At 41.3% G+C, this 14,757-nt stretch overlaps 1 protein-coding gene across 2 annotated transcripts in view; it reads right to left on the bottom strand.

The window, feature by feature from the left end:
* Positions 1–14,472, bottom strand: part of PLCL1 (phospholipase C like 1 (inactive)) — a 347,991-nt gene extending 333,519 nt beyond the window's left edge. The window contains exon 1 of one of the 2 annotated variants that reach the window (XM_025404716.1): positions 13,862–14,472. Coding sequence is in view for 1 of the 2 variants with exons in the window: in XM_025404715.1 (XP_025260500.1) it covers positions 13,862–14,101 (240 nt within the window). In the remaining variant the exon portion in view is untranslated. The remainder of the gene's footprint in view (positions 1–13,861) is intronic. The other variant, XM_025404715.1, reaches the window with a different exon arrangement.
* Between the last annotated feature and the right edge of the window lie 285 nt (positions 14,473–14,757).

The raw sequence follows: 14,757 nt of genomic DNA, 5'->3' as shown, positions 1-14,757 counted from the left end.
TGGACTTTCCTAGAGCTGGGGTTAGCAAAATGGCCAAGCAGACAAAGCTTACTTTTAATGCCAATCATCACCACCAACAACCCAGAACAGTCCTCCCTTGATTCTTCTCAGGAATCTTTAGACCCAAAGAGCTTTGTGTCCAATGATCACTGCTAAGTGTGTGAAGGTGTCAGGTGCCCATCAGTTAAAAGTTCTCCAAAAGAACCAAAGACAATCAAAATTTAAAAAATAAACAAATAAATTCCAAAATGTACAACTTCTGGCAGAATGATTCAAGTAAACACATTTGTCAAGGCATTTACTCAGCCCATTTATAAGCATGGTCCCATCTCACTCCATTCTCCTCTAGCACACCTTGATCCCTGTCTTTCTCTTTGCTCCTTTCAGAAACCTCAACTACTGGTCAAGCTTAACAGCTAACATTTCTGCGTGTGACTTCTCACAGCCTATGCAGTTCTTACTTTGATGATGATGTCTCTGGATAAAGACCATCTTCCCAGTTGTAGGAAAGAAAACTGGGGATCAAAATGTTACCTAAAACCAGGCATGGGGACACAGGCCTATAGTTCCAGCTACGTGGGAGTTTGAGGTGAGAGGATCCCTTGAGCCCAGGAGTTCAAATCTAGCCTGGGAAACATAGCAAAACCTCCATCTTTACTAAAAAAATAAAATAAATGTTACGTCCTGTTGAGACTTCTGACTTCCAATATGCCTAGCATAAGTATACACACGCACCCACACGCGCACACACACGCACACAGAAACATCACTTCATTTATCACAAAACTAGCTTGTTCCCACGCTAAATAAACATGAGAAAGTATCAGGAAAAAAAAGTGTTTTAGGTTTCAAATGCTTGGGAGAACCCTTTTGGGACAAAAAAAAAAATCACTTTAAGAGAATGTGACCAAATACTTTATTGCATAAGTGCTGTAATACTAGAGAGAGAGCCAAAGAACTGTACCTTTCACTAATTCAACATAACTTCAGATAGATAATTTAAACTGACATACAAAAGAGAGCTGACTGTACCTTTAACACTAGGCAGTCTCCAAGTTATGGGGACAAACTTCTGGGTACCATTTGGCCATAACACTAAATCTCTGCACAGCAGAATGGATTCATTACCTTTAACACAATAAAGCATCCACAGTGGCACTAATTTCATGACATAATCATATATTTCAATTTCCCACATATTGACTTTGGAATTTCTACCAAAAATAAGAAATTAAGTGATCAGACAGAATTTCAGTTTAATGCAATTTAACAAATATTTAACATGTTCCTCCTACATATAAGGCACTATATCTACCTCAAAGCTAATTAGGAGGAAATCTCGACCATATAGCATCAGCTCTCCTACCACTAAACAAAAGTTGCAACTTCTTGGACTCGAAACTTAAATGCTCTTTATTTTATTTATTTATTTATTTATTTATTGATGCTGGGAGACAAAGCTATCAAAATATAAAATAATTCATAACAGGTTGCAGTAATTAAGTAATGGTCCATCCTTAGCCTATATAATTTATACCAAAGTTAGACCATAAACTCTTGCTTCACGGTAAAGAAGATAACTTCAGTCAAAGAATAAAATATACAGGCATACCTCACAGATATTGTAAATTCAGTTCTGGACCATCACAATTAAGCAAATATTACAAAAAAGCAAGTCACGCAAATATTTTTGTTTCCCGTGCATATAAAAGGTATGTTTACACTATACAGTAGTCTATTAAATGTGTAATAGCATTGCATCTAAAAGTACAATGTATATAATCTTAATTTTAAAATACCTTATTGCTAAAAAGTGCTAATGGTCATTAGCCATAATCACAATGATTATGAGCCTTCAGCCAGTCATAATCTTTTTGCTGGTGGAGGGCGTTGCCTCCATTTTGAACACTGTTGACTGATCAGGGTGGTGGTTGCTGAAGGTTTGGGTGGCTGTGGTAATTTCTTAAAACAAGATAAAAGTGAAGTTTGCCACATTTATTGACTCTTACTTTCATGAAAAATTTATCTGTAGCATACAATGCTGTTTGATAGCATTTTACTCACAACCGTACCTCTTTTAAAATAGGAGTCCACTCTCTTGAACCCTGCTGCTGCTTTATGAAATAGGTTAATGTAATATTCTAAATCCTTTGTTGTTATTTCAATGCTCATAACAACTTCACAAGGAGTAAAATCCATCTCAAGAAACCAGTTTCTTTGTTCATCCATAAGGAGCGACTCCTCATCCATTCAATCTTTATCATGAAATGGAAGCAATTCAGTCACATCTTCAGGCTCCACTTCTAATTCTAGTTCTCTTGCTATTTCCACCCCATCTACAGTGACTTCCTCCACTGAAGTCCTGAACCTTTCAAAGTCATCCATGAGGTTGGAATCAACTTCTTCCAAATTCCTGCTAATGTTGATATTTTGACCTCCTTCCATGAATCACAAATGTTCTTAATGGTTCCTAGAATGGTGAGTCCTTTCCAGGTTTCAATTTACATTGCCGAGGTCCATCAGACGAATCACTATCTATGGCAACTATAGCCTTATGAAATGTATTTCTTAAATAACACCTGAAAGTCAAAATTACTCCTTGATCCATAGGCTGCAGAATGGATCTTATGTAACAGGATGAAAACAATCTCCTCTACATTTCCATCAGAGCTCTTAGGTGACCAGGTGCATTGCCAACAAGCACTAGTGAAAGGAAAAGAAAGTTCTGAAAGGAAAGTTCTTTCCTGAGCAGAAGGTTTCAACAGTGGGCTTAAAATATTCTGTATACCATGCTGTAAACATATGTGCTGTCATCTAGGTTTTGTTGTTCCATTCATAGTGTGTCCGGAATTAGTGGGTTCTTGATCTCACTGACTTCAAGAATGAAGCCGTGGACCCTCGCGGTGAGTGTTACAGTTCTTAAAGATGGTGTGTGCAGAGTTTGTTCCTTCAGACGTTCAGATGTGTCTGGAGCTTCTTCCTTCTGGTGGGTTCGTGGTCTCCCTGTCAGGAGTGAAGCTGTAGACCTTTGTGGCGAGTGTTATAGCTCTTAAAAGCAGCCTGTCTGGAGTTGTTCATTTTTCCTGGTGGGTTCATGGTCTCTGTTGGCTTCAGAAGTGAAGTTGCAGACCTTCAGGGTAAGTGTTACAGCTCATAAAGACAGCAAGGACCCAAAAAGTGAGCAGCAGCAAGACTTCTTGCAAAGAGCAATAAGACCACAGCTTCCACAGCATGGAAGAGGAGATGACTGGCTTGCAGCTGCTAGCTCAGGCAGCCTGCTTTTATTCCCTTATCTGACCCCACCCACATCCTGCTGATTGGTCCATTTTACAGAGAGCTGATTGGTCCATTTTGACAGAGTGCTGATTGGTGCATTTACAATCCTTGAGCTAGACACAGAGTGCTAAATGGAAAAGTTCTCCAAGTCCCCACTAGGTTAGCTAGATACAGAGTGCTGATTGGTGCACATACCATCCTCCAGCTAGATATAAAAGTTCTCCAAGTCCCCATCCAGTTCAGGAGCCCAGCTGGCTTCACCCAGTGGATCCTGAACCAGGGCTGTAGGCAGAGCTGTCTGCCAGTCCCCAGCCACACTTGCACTCCTCAGCCCTTGGGCTGTCGATGGGACTGGGCACCACGGAGCAGCGGGCAGCACCCCTCAGGGAGGCTCAGGCCGCAGGGGAGCCCACCACAGTTGGGGAGCTCAGACATGGCAGGCTGCAGGTCCCTAGGCCTGCCCCACAGGGAGGCAGCTAAGGCCTGGCGAGAATTTGAGTGTAGCACTGACGGGCAGCACTGCTGGAGGACCCTGGAGGACCTGGCACTGCTGGGGTACGAGGCGCAACCTCCGCAGCTGCTGGCCCAGGTGCTAGGCCCCTCACTGCACTGGGCCGGCGGCGCCAGCTGGCCGCTCTGTGTGTGGGGCCACCAAGCCTGCACCCCACCCCCCGCGCCAGAACTCACACTGGCCCGTGAGTGCAGCCCCGGTTCCCGCCCGTGCCTCTCCCTCCACACCTCACTGCAAGCAGCAGGAGGCTCCGGCCTCAGCCAGCCCTGAGAGGGGCTCCCACCGTGTGGTGGCTGGATGAAGGGCTCCTCAAGAGCTGCCAGAGTGGACGCCGAGGCCGGAGGCAGAGGAGTCGCTGAGTGTGAGGGCTGCTAGCACATTGTCATCTCTCAGTAGGGCACAGAGTAGATTTAGCATAATTCATAAAGACCTTAGGATTTTTAGAATGGTAATTGAGCATTGGCTTCCACTTAAAGTTACCAGCTGCATTAGCCCAGACAAGAGAGTTAGCCTGTCCTTTGAAGATTTGAAGCCAGGCATTGATTTTACTGCTCTAGCTATGGAAGTCCTCGATGACATCTTCTTCTAATTTGAGGCTTTTTAGTGTAGCCAGCTTCATCAATAATCTCTCCTAGATTTCCTGGAGAACTTGCTGTAGCTTCTTCACTTTGCAATTTTACGTTATAGAGACAGCTTCCTTCCTTAAACCTCATGAACCAACCTCTGCTAGCTTCCAACTTTTCTTCCACAGCTTCCTCACCTCTATCAGCCTTTATAGAATTGAAGAGTTAGGATCTTGCTCTGAATTAGACTTTGGCTTAAGGAAATGTTGTGGTTGGTTTGGTCTTCCATCCAGATCACTAAAACTTTCTCCATATCAGCAAGAAGGCTGTTTTTGCTTTCTTATCATTCATATGCTTCCTGGAGTAGCACTTTTAATTTCCTTCCAGCACTTTTCCCTTGCATTCACAACTTGGCTAACTGACAAAAAAGGCCTAGCTTTCAGCCTATCTCAGCTTTAGACATGCCTTCCTTACTAAGCTTAATCATTTCTAGCTTCTGATGTAAAGTGAGACACGTGAAACCTTTTCTTTCACTTGAACATTTAGAGGCCATTATAGGGTTATTAACTGAACTAATTTCAATATTGTTGTGTCTCACAGAGTAGGAGGCCCAAGGAGAGGGAAAGACACTACAACAGCTGGTCAGTGGAGCAGTCAGAACACACACATTTATCAATAAAGTTCGCTGTATTATATGGGCATAGTTTGTGGCACTCCAAAACAATTATAATAGTAACATCAAAGATTACTGATCACAGATCACCATAATAGATATAATAACAATGAAAAAGTTAAGAATCTTGTGAGAATAACCAAAATGTGACACAGAGACACAAAATGAGCACACGCTGCCAAAATGAGACATGAAATGCCACCAGTAGACTTTCTCAACACAGGGTTGCCACAAACCTTCTAGTTGTTTAAAAAAATGCAATATCTGCAAAGTATAACAAGGCAAAGTGTGATTATGTGAGGTATCCTTGTACTACTAGGAGCCTCACTCCTCTCAAGGAAAAATGGAATGCAATGTTAAAGTAAAGTCATGGGTATTTTATGTGAAAGGAAGGCTATGAAACTGAGAAAAAATGTATATTCAAGTAATCCTTGAGTTTCCCAAAACTGTTTTAAAAATTGTTTCTTTTTGATTTGTCAGCTGAACTTAGTGTTTAAAATAACAATAAAAAGTCTGCTATTTTTTCCACACCAGCAAAGCTTTAAATCAATACTGTTTTAGAGGATGAGAATATAAAGCATAAAGATTAAAAGAAACCTCTGGAGCTAGATTATTTGGACCTACTTCTTGGCTCTGCATTTATTAGCTATGTAACCTAAGGCAAGTCACTTAACATCTCTCCATCTGTAAAAATTGAGATAATAATAATATGCATATCATATGATTATTGTGAGAATTAAATTATTTGATACACATTAATGCTCAAAACAATGCCAGACTCATCATACAAACGATATTAGTATTTGCTATTATTATAAAGAAAATTGCTCAGGAGGAAAACCAATTCAAGATGTTACTAGGTGTTTTATATATTAGATTAAACATAAAAATAAAGCTACTTACTATTAATAACATTTCTAAATATATAACATTTAATTATGATATGAAATCAATAATTCCAAAGTATTTCAAAGCTGGAGTTTACTAAATGCTGTAAGATGACTTTGCATCTTTTATATATGCCTCTAGGGGGAGCATGAGGCTCCAATTCCCTCACCTCCATCCCCACCCCCACTTCCAAAAATTAGTCATCATCAATGATTAAGAAATTGCAAGTTCAAGGACATTAATGGGGTATGTTATATGGGGATGAAGCTTTCAAAGGAGAGAGAGGTCAGAGTGTACATAGCATCGTCTGCTCTCTCTCCTCCCCAACCCAACAATCAGGGCTGACCTGTAGGGGAGCAGGGCCATCACTCTTCTGACACCATTGCCCTTTTCCTGAACCAGGCCTTAACCTAGCCTGCGCCAAGGGAGGCTTAGAGGGGAAACATATTCTCCCCCTGCTGACCATGTCCCTGACTCCTTATTGTCTGGCCCTAATTGGTGTGCCCCTAATTACACCCTACAGGGTGTGCCTACCCTCATTATCGGCTGTCAGATCTGGGGGGTGGGATGTGGGCTTTACATATACAGGCTATTTGGCTTGCTTTGGTTTGAAGTCATTTGGGCCTTAGGGAAAAGTGCCTACAACAAGGTCAGATCTAGCTTTCTAGGGTTCTACATTGTAATTTTGGTCCCAGCTAACACTAAAGTGTTCTTTTGTCTCTTTTTGCCTTATTTGTGCATCCATCTCCCTCTCATCAGAGAATGTCTCACAGAGGTGGTGTTCTGAATTTGAGTATCTCTGATTTCTGAACACTCAGTAGCATTACAATCCCACCATTTCTAACCGTGATATTGTACCGTGTAAATATTACAAGTTTGCCTGCTTGTACATATTGCCTGGGCTTAGTCTGTGTTTAGTACATAGCATCTTTTAAAAGGTTTTTGAAAGACAGGCATGCAGCCAACAAATATATTTTAAAATGCTCACCATTACTAATCATTAGAAAAATGTAAATCAAAATCACAATGAGATACCATCTCACACCAGAATGGCTATTATTAAGAAGTCAAAAAACAACCAATGTTGGTGAAGTTGTGGAGAAAATGGAACACTTTTACATTGCTGGTGGTAATGTAAATTAGTTCAGTCTGACTAACCAATCCCATTACTGGGTATATATCCAAACGAAAACACAGTGTTCTACCCAAAAAGACACATGCACTTGTAAGTTCATCACAGCACTCCACAATAGCAAAAACATGGAATCAACCTAGGTGCTCACCAGTGGTGGACTGGACAAAGAAAATGTGGGACGCATACACCATGGAATACTACCCAGCCGTAAGAAGGAACAAAATCATGTGCTTTGCAGCAACATGGATGCAGTTGGAGGCCATTATCCTAAGTGAACTAATGCAGGAACAGAAAACCAAATACCACATGTTCTCACTTATAAGTGGTAGCTAAACACCGAATACACACGAACACAAAGAGAGGAGCAATAGATACTGGGGACTACTTGAAGGGGAAGGTTGGGTTAGGGAACTTGGGTTGGAAAACTAACTATTGGGTACCATGCTCACTAGCTCACAGGATCATTTATACACCAAACCTCAGCAACATACAATTTACCCAAGTAACAAACTTACACATGTATACCTCCTGAACCTAAAATAAAGGTCAAGAGAAAAGAAGTAAAAATGTTAAAAATTAAAGGCTCTTGAAAAAGGTCAGCATAAGAATAAAGCAGATATTATCTTTCAAAGGTATTTTAAACTTTTGAATACAAAGATGTATGGTTAAGGAAAAACACATATATAATATGCCTATAAAAACACATATGCCTATAATAGCTACACACTTTCATAAATTTACAAATACAAATTAAGAAACATATGGAAACGAAACACACTAAAATAGTTTATGTTGTTTTGTCTTGATAGATTGTATTATTTTCAAAATTAACTTGCCTTCTTTCTGAAGTGATAATGATAATATAAACAATGCTTCTTTTCTACTCACTGTGTACAATCCTACTTTTCTTAAAGTAATGCTAGATTGATTATTAATAAGATGAGTTTAAATGGCACTGTTGAAAATAAACTAGGTTATATCTCTCTCTTACATTCACAAAAGATGTTACAGATAAAACTACAAATAAAATCCAATTTTAAATCCAATGGACTATTCCAATACTTTGCCATACTATGATTTTGTTGCCATTAAAAGTTAGCTGAAATACACAATACATTTGCCAATATGTAAGACTGAATGCTGTTGTTACAGAAGTTGGCCACTTGACCCTAATAGTTATTGTCAGTTTAGTATAATCATTAATTACAATAAACTCTGTCTATTGTTTCCTATTACAGGAACTAGAATACAGAGATGAACTAGGATAGGGTGGTGAATAAGAGTCAACAAAACTACAAATAAACCTATTTTACATTATTAAAACACTTTTCAAAATATAAGATTTTGTAGAACTGAAAAGTTTCACTATAATAAAGTTTATTGATTTATTACCTTAGATTTCAGTGTAAAGTCCAACACAATGATTCTCTCCCTCCTTCTTATAACCAATGGCTCATTAACTGTTGCTGAGATCCTGCCTCTTAGCTCTGTCTAGGCATCTAAAGTTGTATAGTTTTATTTTAATATTCAGTGTTAAGCACATCTCAGTTTGGACATTGCTCCTGAATGTGAAGTTAGTTTTAATATTCACAGTTATTAAAGCTGAACAGAATTGAGTGAGGGCGCAGAGAAGACTGCCGCAATTCCTTCATTGAGTTACTGCCTGGGCCACTGCCGGATTAGTTTGCTGTGGCATTGCCTAGAAGCAGTTAATGAATTGCTTGTTCAGTAGCACCAAGGTAAGGTCGGCTGTCTCCTGATATCTTTTCATAATGCCCTGCTGTGCCTGAGGTGTCATTTGGCAATAAATGTTCAATTGACATTTTACTGTACAAAATTTAATTAGCTGTTTTCTCCATTGTAAAAAGGGAAAGGTTGGGAAAACACTATTCAGTCTCAATCACAATGTGTGTTTAACCCCTCAATGGCTATGTAATTAACTAACATTTTTAGCCTTAATATATTTTCCAAAAGAGAAAACAAATTTTGTAAATTCGAATAATAGTAGCAAACACTAATCAACAGACACTTCAAAAACCTTTCATCAAAGTATGACAAGGCTGTTTACCTAAAGTTTATTCTTCATTTTCTTGAGGGGTGCTATAAGAAATCACATCAGAAAGGCCCTGCAATTAGAAGAAGCCACTCCTAAGGTGAAATGTGACCATGTTACTATGGCAATTTGACAGAAAGTAACATTCTAACTGAAGTTGCTGGGATCATAGACCATATCTACCTAAGAGGTTCATGCCATTCATTCAGCCAAATCACATCTCGGGAGGATAGCCACAACTGAAAACACCAGGGCACACTCTCAGCAACACTTACGGTAAAGTAAAGGCTGGCCAGCTCCTCTGGTTATTTCTCCAAAATCCATCCATAAGTTGGTTATTTGGAACTTTTAACACATATTTGTAGAGAATAAAATCTATAAATGCTCATAAATGCCTATATAATCCAAAGGGTGCCTAAAATTTTTAACTAATTTTTAATCACATTTAATTTCCCCTCATAACTGTCCCTATTTAAAAAAACAGACACACACACACACACACACACACTTTCAGAGCTCCAAATGAAGATCCCCCATTTTCTTACTCCCCTAGATTCATACCTATGACCCAGGTATTTTTTCCGCCTGCGTTTCAGCCTAAAAGAGAATGCAATGCTTCACAAACTCCACTGTCTGCAGGGACATGGGGGAAGTGGGCCTGGGGTAAAACAATAGGGTATAAGCTCCATATATTGATGCCAAGCAGAACACCTGCCAGATTGCTCTGCCTTTTCAAGTACAGCACAGGCCTCACAAAATAGCCAAAGACAGAAAAGGTTGCAATCCCTTTCTAGAATCCTCAAGCTCCAAATGTTCTGAACTGAAGGAAAGAGGGTTGAGAAAAGATAATTTACCCCACAAACCGTGGGACCTAAGATGCATACTCTTCTGTCACTGTCTTACGTGTTTAGGTTGTTTCTAACCTAGAAAGTTTTCGTGGATTGTGGACTTCTTGCATCTGAGAGCCAACCCAAGAGCACAAACTCTGAAATTAAGCAGACGTGACTTTCAGTCATCACTCCAGATTTTAACAGTAGCTCTCTGTGCCTCCCTTCCCTAGTTTAGAGAGTTTTCTGTGAGGTTTAAGTGATACAAATGTACTAAAGCTCCTAGTTTAGTATATGACTCATAGCAGTAGAAACTTAATGTGAACTGCATTCCTCTCGCCCCTCTGAGGAAAGCCATAATCTTGATAGGAGTCAACTAGTACCCAAGGGGCACTTTTGAGGCTGCAGTTCAAAAATTCACCATACCAGCCCATGATGACATGATAGAGCGAGACTTGCCGTGATATGAAATAATGAGACATGAACAACACCCAAGTAGCTGCTCCAGTGCAGGTCTCAGCACCTCATTCCCAACTGCCATCTTCATCCTCAACACCCATGTCCATGAGATCCAAGTGACAATTTCTATTCTTCCTTGCCTAGAGAATTTGTTCTTAAGTAGAACAAAAGGAACTCGAAAAAAGTAGAACCCGTCAATGTATTACACACAATGGAAGAAAAATCAACTGCTATTTTTAAAATACATATGTAGCTCAGTTCCCACCATCTAATATAGTAAATAAGCTATGCTGCTTCCTATTTTGAAAACATTACAGAGTTATATGGCTATAAGCTATAATCTAAAATGTTAAATATTTTAAATACTATAAGTTTGATATCAAGTACCAGATAAATTAATGGCCTTTTTTCTTAATTGGAAATATATTTAAATGCAGAATAGTAAACAACTGTTAGGGATTATCAATACTGCAGGTATCCAACTTGTCATTTCAAACCACAAGTCACCAAGAAGAAATTAAAATGGATTCTATTGCATTATTGTGGTATATAACAATGCACTTACCAAAAAACATGCAGCATTTATCAATGTCAATGCTATTGAAACAATCACACAGAAAAACATATGAAAAAGTAGACAGATTTTTTAAAACGTAGTTTAATTCTCACATTGAATGTTTTTAAAGCTAGGACTGGTTATATAGGGGGAAGAAACACAATGACAGTAGAAAGAATTTCTGAAGATGCATACAGATAAATGTTGTCATTGTTTTCCTCAGCTCAGAAGGAAATTGTTTTCTCAACTAAACACACGTTTTCACAAATTAGGGAGGGCAAATTTACTGAAAACATTCTTTTTATTAATATACAAGACAGTCTGTTTTCTGGCAGGATAGCACTATTCTGAAACAATACCTTAAATTGAGCTGAAAAGAATTTAATATTTGATGATTCACAACCTTTCAGTGGCTCAGCATTATGAATATCAATTATTACTGCACTACAGCTATTTGGAACAGCATTTAATATTTTAATTGATATAAAATGTACTAAAGCTTTTCTTTTTGTGTACATTTCAATTCCAAATTTAAAAAACTTGGCAAAACTGTGAAAAATGCGTTTTCTCTCAATATAGAACATGTGCTATGTATTTCTTATATGATCTAGACTTTTTTTGGAAACTCATTTTTACTCTCCTAAAGGGAAAAAACCACAGGGCAGCAGATTCAAGAATGTCAACAGAAAGGTTTCTTGATCTCAGAGAAGGAGTGGAACAGAGCCTACCACCTGCCTTTTTTTTCCACTTAGAAGGGCGTTAAGGCCTCTGGGAACAGACCCCAATGACTGCTGCCCACCAAATACCTACCAGATTATCCCTGAAGATTAGTTTGTTCATCACAACGACCTTAGACTACCCTCTAGGCTTCAAAAATGTTTAAAGTTATGAGGCTTGTAAAACTCTAGCCAAATTTTTTTGTATCAATCAGGAGCTGCTATAGTTCATCATAGACACATATGATCATCATAGACACACATCATAGACACACATAGATATATATGCTTACATATGCATGGAATATTTTGGAAGCATACATAAGAAAGTGTTAACATCTGTGAGGGTGGACTACGTAAGTGGGAATGTGGAGTGTGTGAGGGTCTTTCCTTCACACTCCTTTGCCACATTTGATTTTTTAAAATTATATGTATGTGTTACTTTTTCAGTACAAACCTAACATAATAATTCACTTTATTTTCTAATATATTTAAAGGCCATTTACCAAATGTTAATTGCATTCACTATTAAATGGGGGAAAATCAAGTTAATACTCTGTTGTCTCCCTTCTTTTTTGTCACAGAAAGAAACTTTAAAACAAAAGAGGCACCATTACTCAGCAACGACCCTTTGGAGAATATAAACCAGCATAGTACAATTCCAAAGTGGCAAACTCAGTTGCAAGAATTTGTATATTCCTTATATTCCATGACTTTTGTTTTTTACAACATTATAGAGCCTTTTGCTCTTTATTGTCATATATTTTAAAGTCTCTTGTGGTGCCTGTTTTACACACACAGGACACCACGTAGTATCAATATCGTAGAATCCAAAATATATGTGTTTCCTAATTGTGATGTTTTTTAAGTTTCAAAACAGTATGCTTTCTGACCTGTGGTTTAAAAACAAAATAGTAATTTCCGTTTGTCCAAATTCACACCCAGAATAGAACACTCCTGTCACATAATCAAAAAGCCACAACATAACAGAAACTACTCCAAGTCATTTGTAATTACCACCCACTCTTCTTTCTATATTATAGAAACTTCTCCACTGATTTTAAACTTCCATGTGTCAGTGTTGGGAAAAAGACTATACTGGAGCCACATTCTGTGGTCAGTCTACCTAAGCTGGTGCTGGGAGTTTGGAACATGCATGATGGACTGGTTATGCCGCTTAACCCTGAACAGAGCTTTTGAATATATTAGTGAACCCAATAAATTCAATAGTAAGTCAAAGTCCATCTTTCATTGTCATTCATATATATACTTACATATATACATACATATATATCGTTTTATACTGACTGCTCCATCAAAATCAATTTTAATTTGACATGCATATGATTGATTGCATTTACACTAAGGCCCTTTTCCAGAGCCTGTGCGAGGGTTCTTACCCAAATAACCTTACCCCAAAGTCATGCTCCCAAAAGAGGAAATCTCAAATAGAAGAAACAAGCACCAAGTGGAAGGAAGATGGAAAGAGAAAGGGGAGGAAAAAGGTTTACAAATTCCTTGCCAAATGAATGGAGAGAAATTCTGCGAGGTGATTAGCGGGTCAGGAAGCGTTTTCCCTGGATGTGGTGGTAACCACAAGGACAAGGGATAATGCTTGGAGGATTGATTGCTTTCCGGTTGTGCTTTCTGCAGTGCAAAAACTCTGGGCTCTTGCATTGCTCTTTACTGTGGTGCAGGGTCCACTCAAAACTCTACCTGCCTACCGGGAAAGTTCACATGTCTTGGAATTTCGGGATCATTTAAGTCTAGAGGGGATTTTTTTTTTCACTTGAGAGTAAGCTGTGCATTTTCTTCATTGTACGGGAAAAGCTCACCCTTCGCTGGAAAGCAATGCACAACCATCCGGTGGGTCTGCATTTATCCTGAATTCTCCCTTCCTCCCTCCATCAACAGTTTAGTGAAGCTTGCAGAGAAAATGAGGGAAAGCATCCATCAGAACGCAAAGACGCAAAGCGGAACTTTTCCTCTGCTGTCGGGGGGAGGGGGGGGGAAGTCACTTGTGCGTCTCACGGCTGACAGCTAAGTCTGGGAACCTCCGGATGAGGAAGGAAGGTTTGGCGTTGACGGAGATGGGAGAAAACAATGCCGAGCCTGGATGCCTCCGGACACCGCACATCCTGCCTGGGTCCCCGACCCGCCCATCACCCACAGCCACGCTCCCGGTGCGGCGCGGCTTCGCTTACCTTGATGATGCTGCTGCGCCGAGGGGTCGCCCGTGCCGCCTCCAGGAGGCCCGCCTCGCTGTCCGCTGGGGTCCCCGCGGTGCCCGGCAGTGCGACCCCGCTGCGACGGTCCCTCATCCGGCCCCCAGAGGCCGCCGCCACGCAGTCCCCGGCGGCATCCGGGCCCACTCGGGGGTCGTCTTCGCCCCCCGCCGCGTCAGGCGGCGCCGGATCCTCCCTGCCGGCCGCGCCCTCGGCCATGGCCTGGCGCGATTCGGGCTCCCCGGGAGAAGGCGGGACGCCCGGCAGCGGGGTCCAGCCGCTAGGCACTGGTGCGCTCCTGCACAGGGAGGCGGCCCCGCCAGACTTTGTTTCACCGCCCAGCGGCGGCGGCGGTGGCGGCGGCGGCGGCAACTTTCTGGAGAGGGGACATCGCTCGGGCAGAGACGTCCTCCGGCTTTGGTCTAGGAGGCTAGCAGTCCAGCGGGGGGACGGTGGCGGGAGTAAGAAGGAGAGGCGAAAAAAGAGAGAGAGGTATCCGAAATGTGATGCAAACGCCGGCTCTGCGCCAGACAAAAGGCACCGGGCGCCCAGCCAGGCGGCCTCTGGAGCCCGGACGCCGGCGGCCCGATAGGGGCCAGAGCCGGGCGACTGCGGCCGGGCGCACCCGCCACCTGCCCGCGGACTGCGGCGCAGCGGTCCTAGGAAGTGCGGCGGCGGCGGCGGCGGCCTCCACTCAGCTCTGTTGTGACAGGGAGGGAGACTTGTTTTGACAGCCCGTGGGGATTGGCAGGCGTCTGGGCCTCTTAGGAGCCTCGCCTCGCCGAGGGGGCTCGGCCCGACCAATCCTCACTGCGGAGGGGTGTGCCTGAGCGCGAAGAATGGAATGTGTTCTGCAACTGGGAGCCGGCCCAGCG

This window comes from Theropithecus gelada, chromosome 12 (genome assembly GCF_003255815.1).
Source record: "Theropithecus gelada isolate Dixy chromosome 12, Tgel_1.0, whole genome shotgun sequence".
Classification (NCBI taxonomy): domain Eukaryota; kingdom Metazoa; phylum Chordata; class Mammalia; order Primates; family Cercopithecidae; genus Theropithecus; species Theropithecus gelada.
The sequence above is the reverse complement of the archived record's forward strand: the minus strand, read 5'-3'. Positions and strand labels throughout refer to the sequence as shown.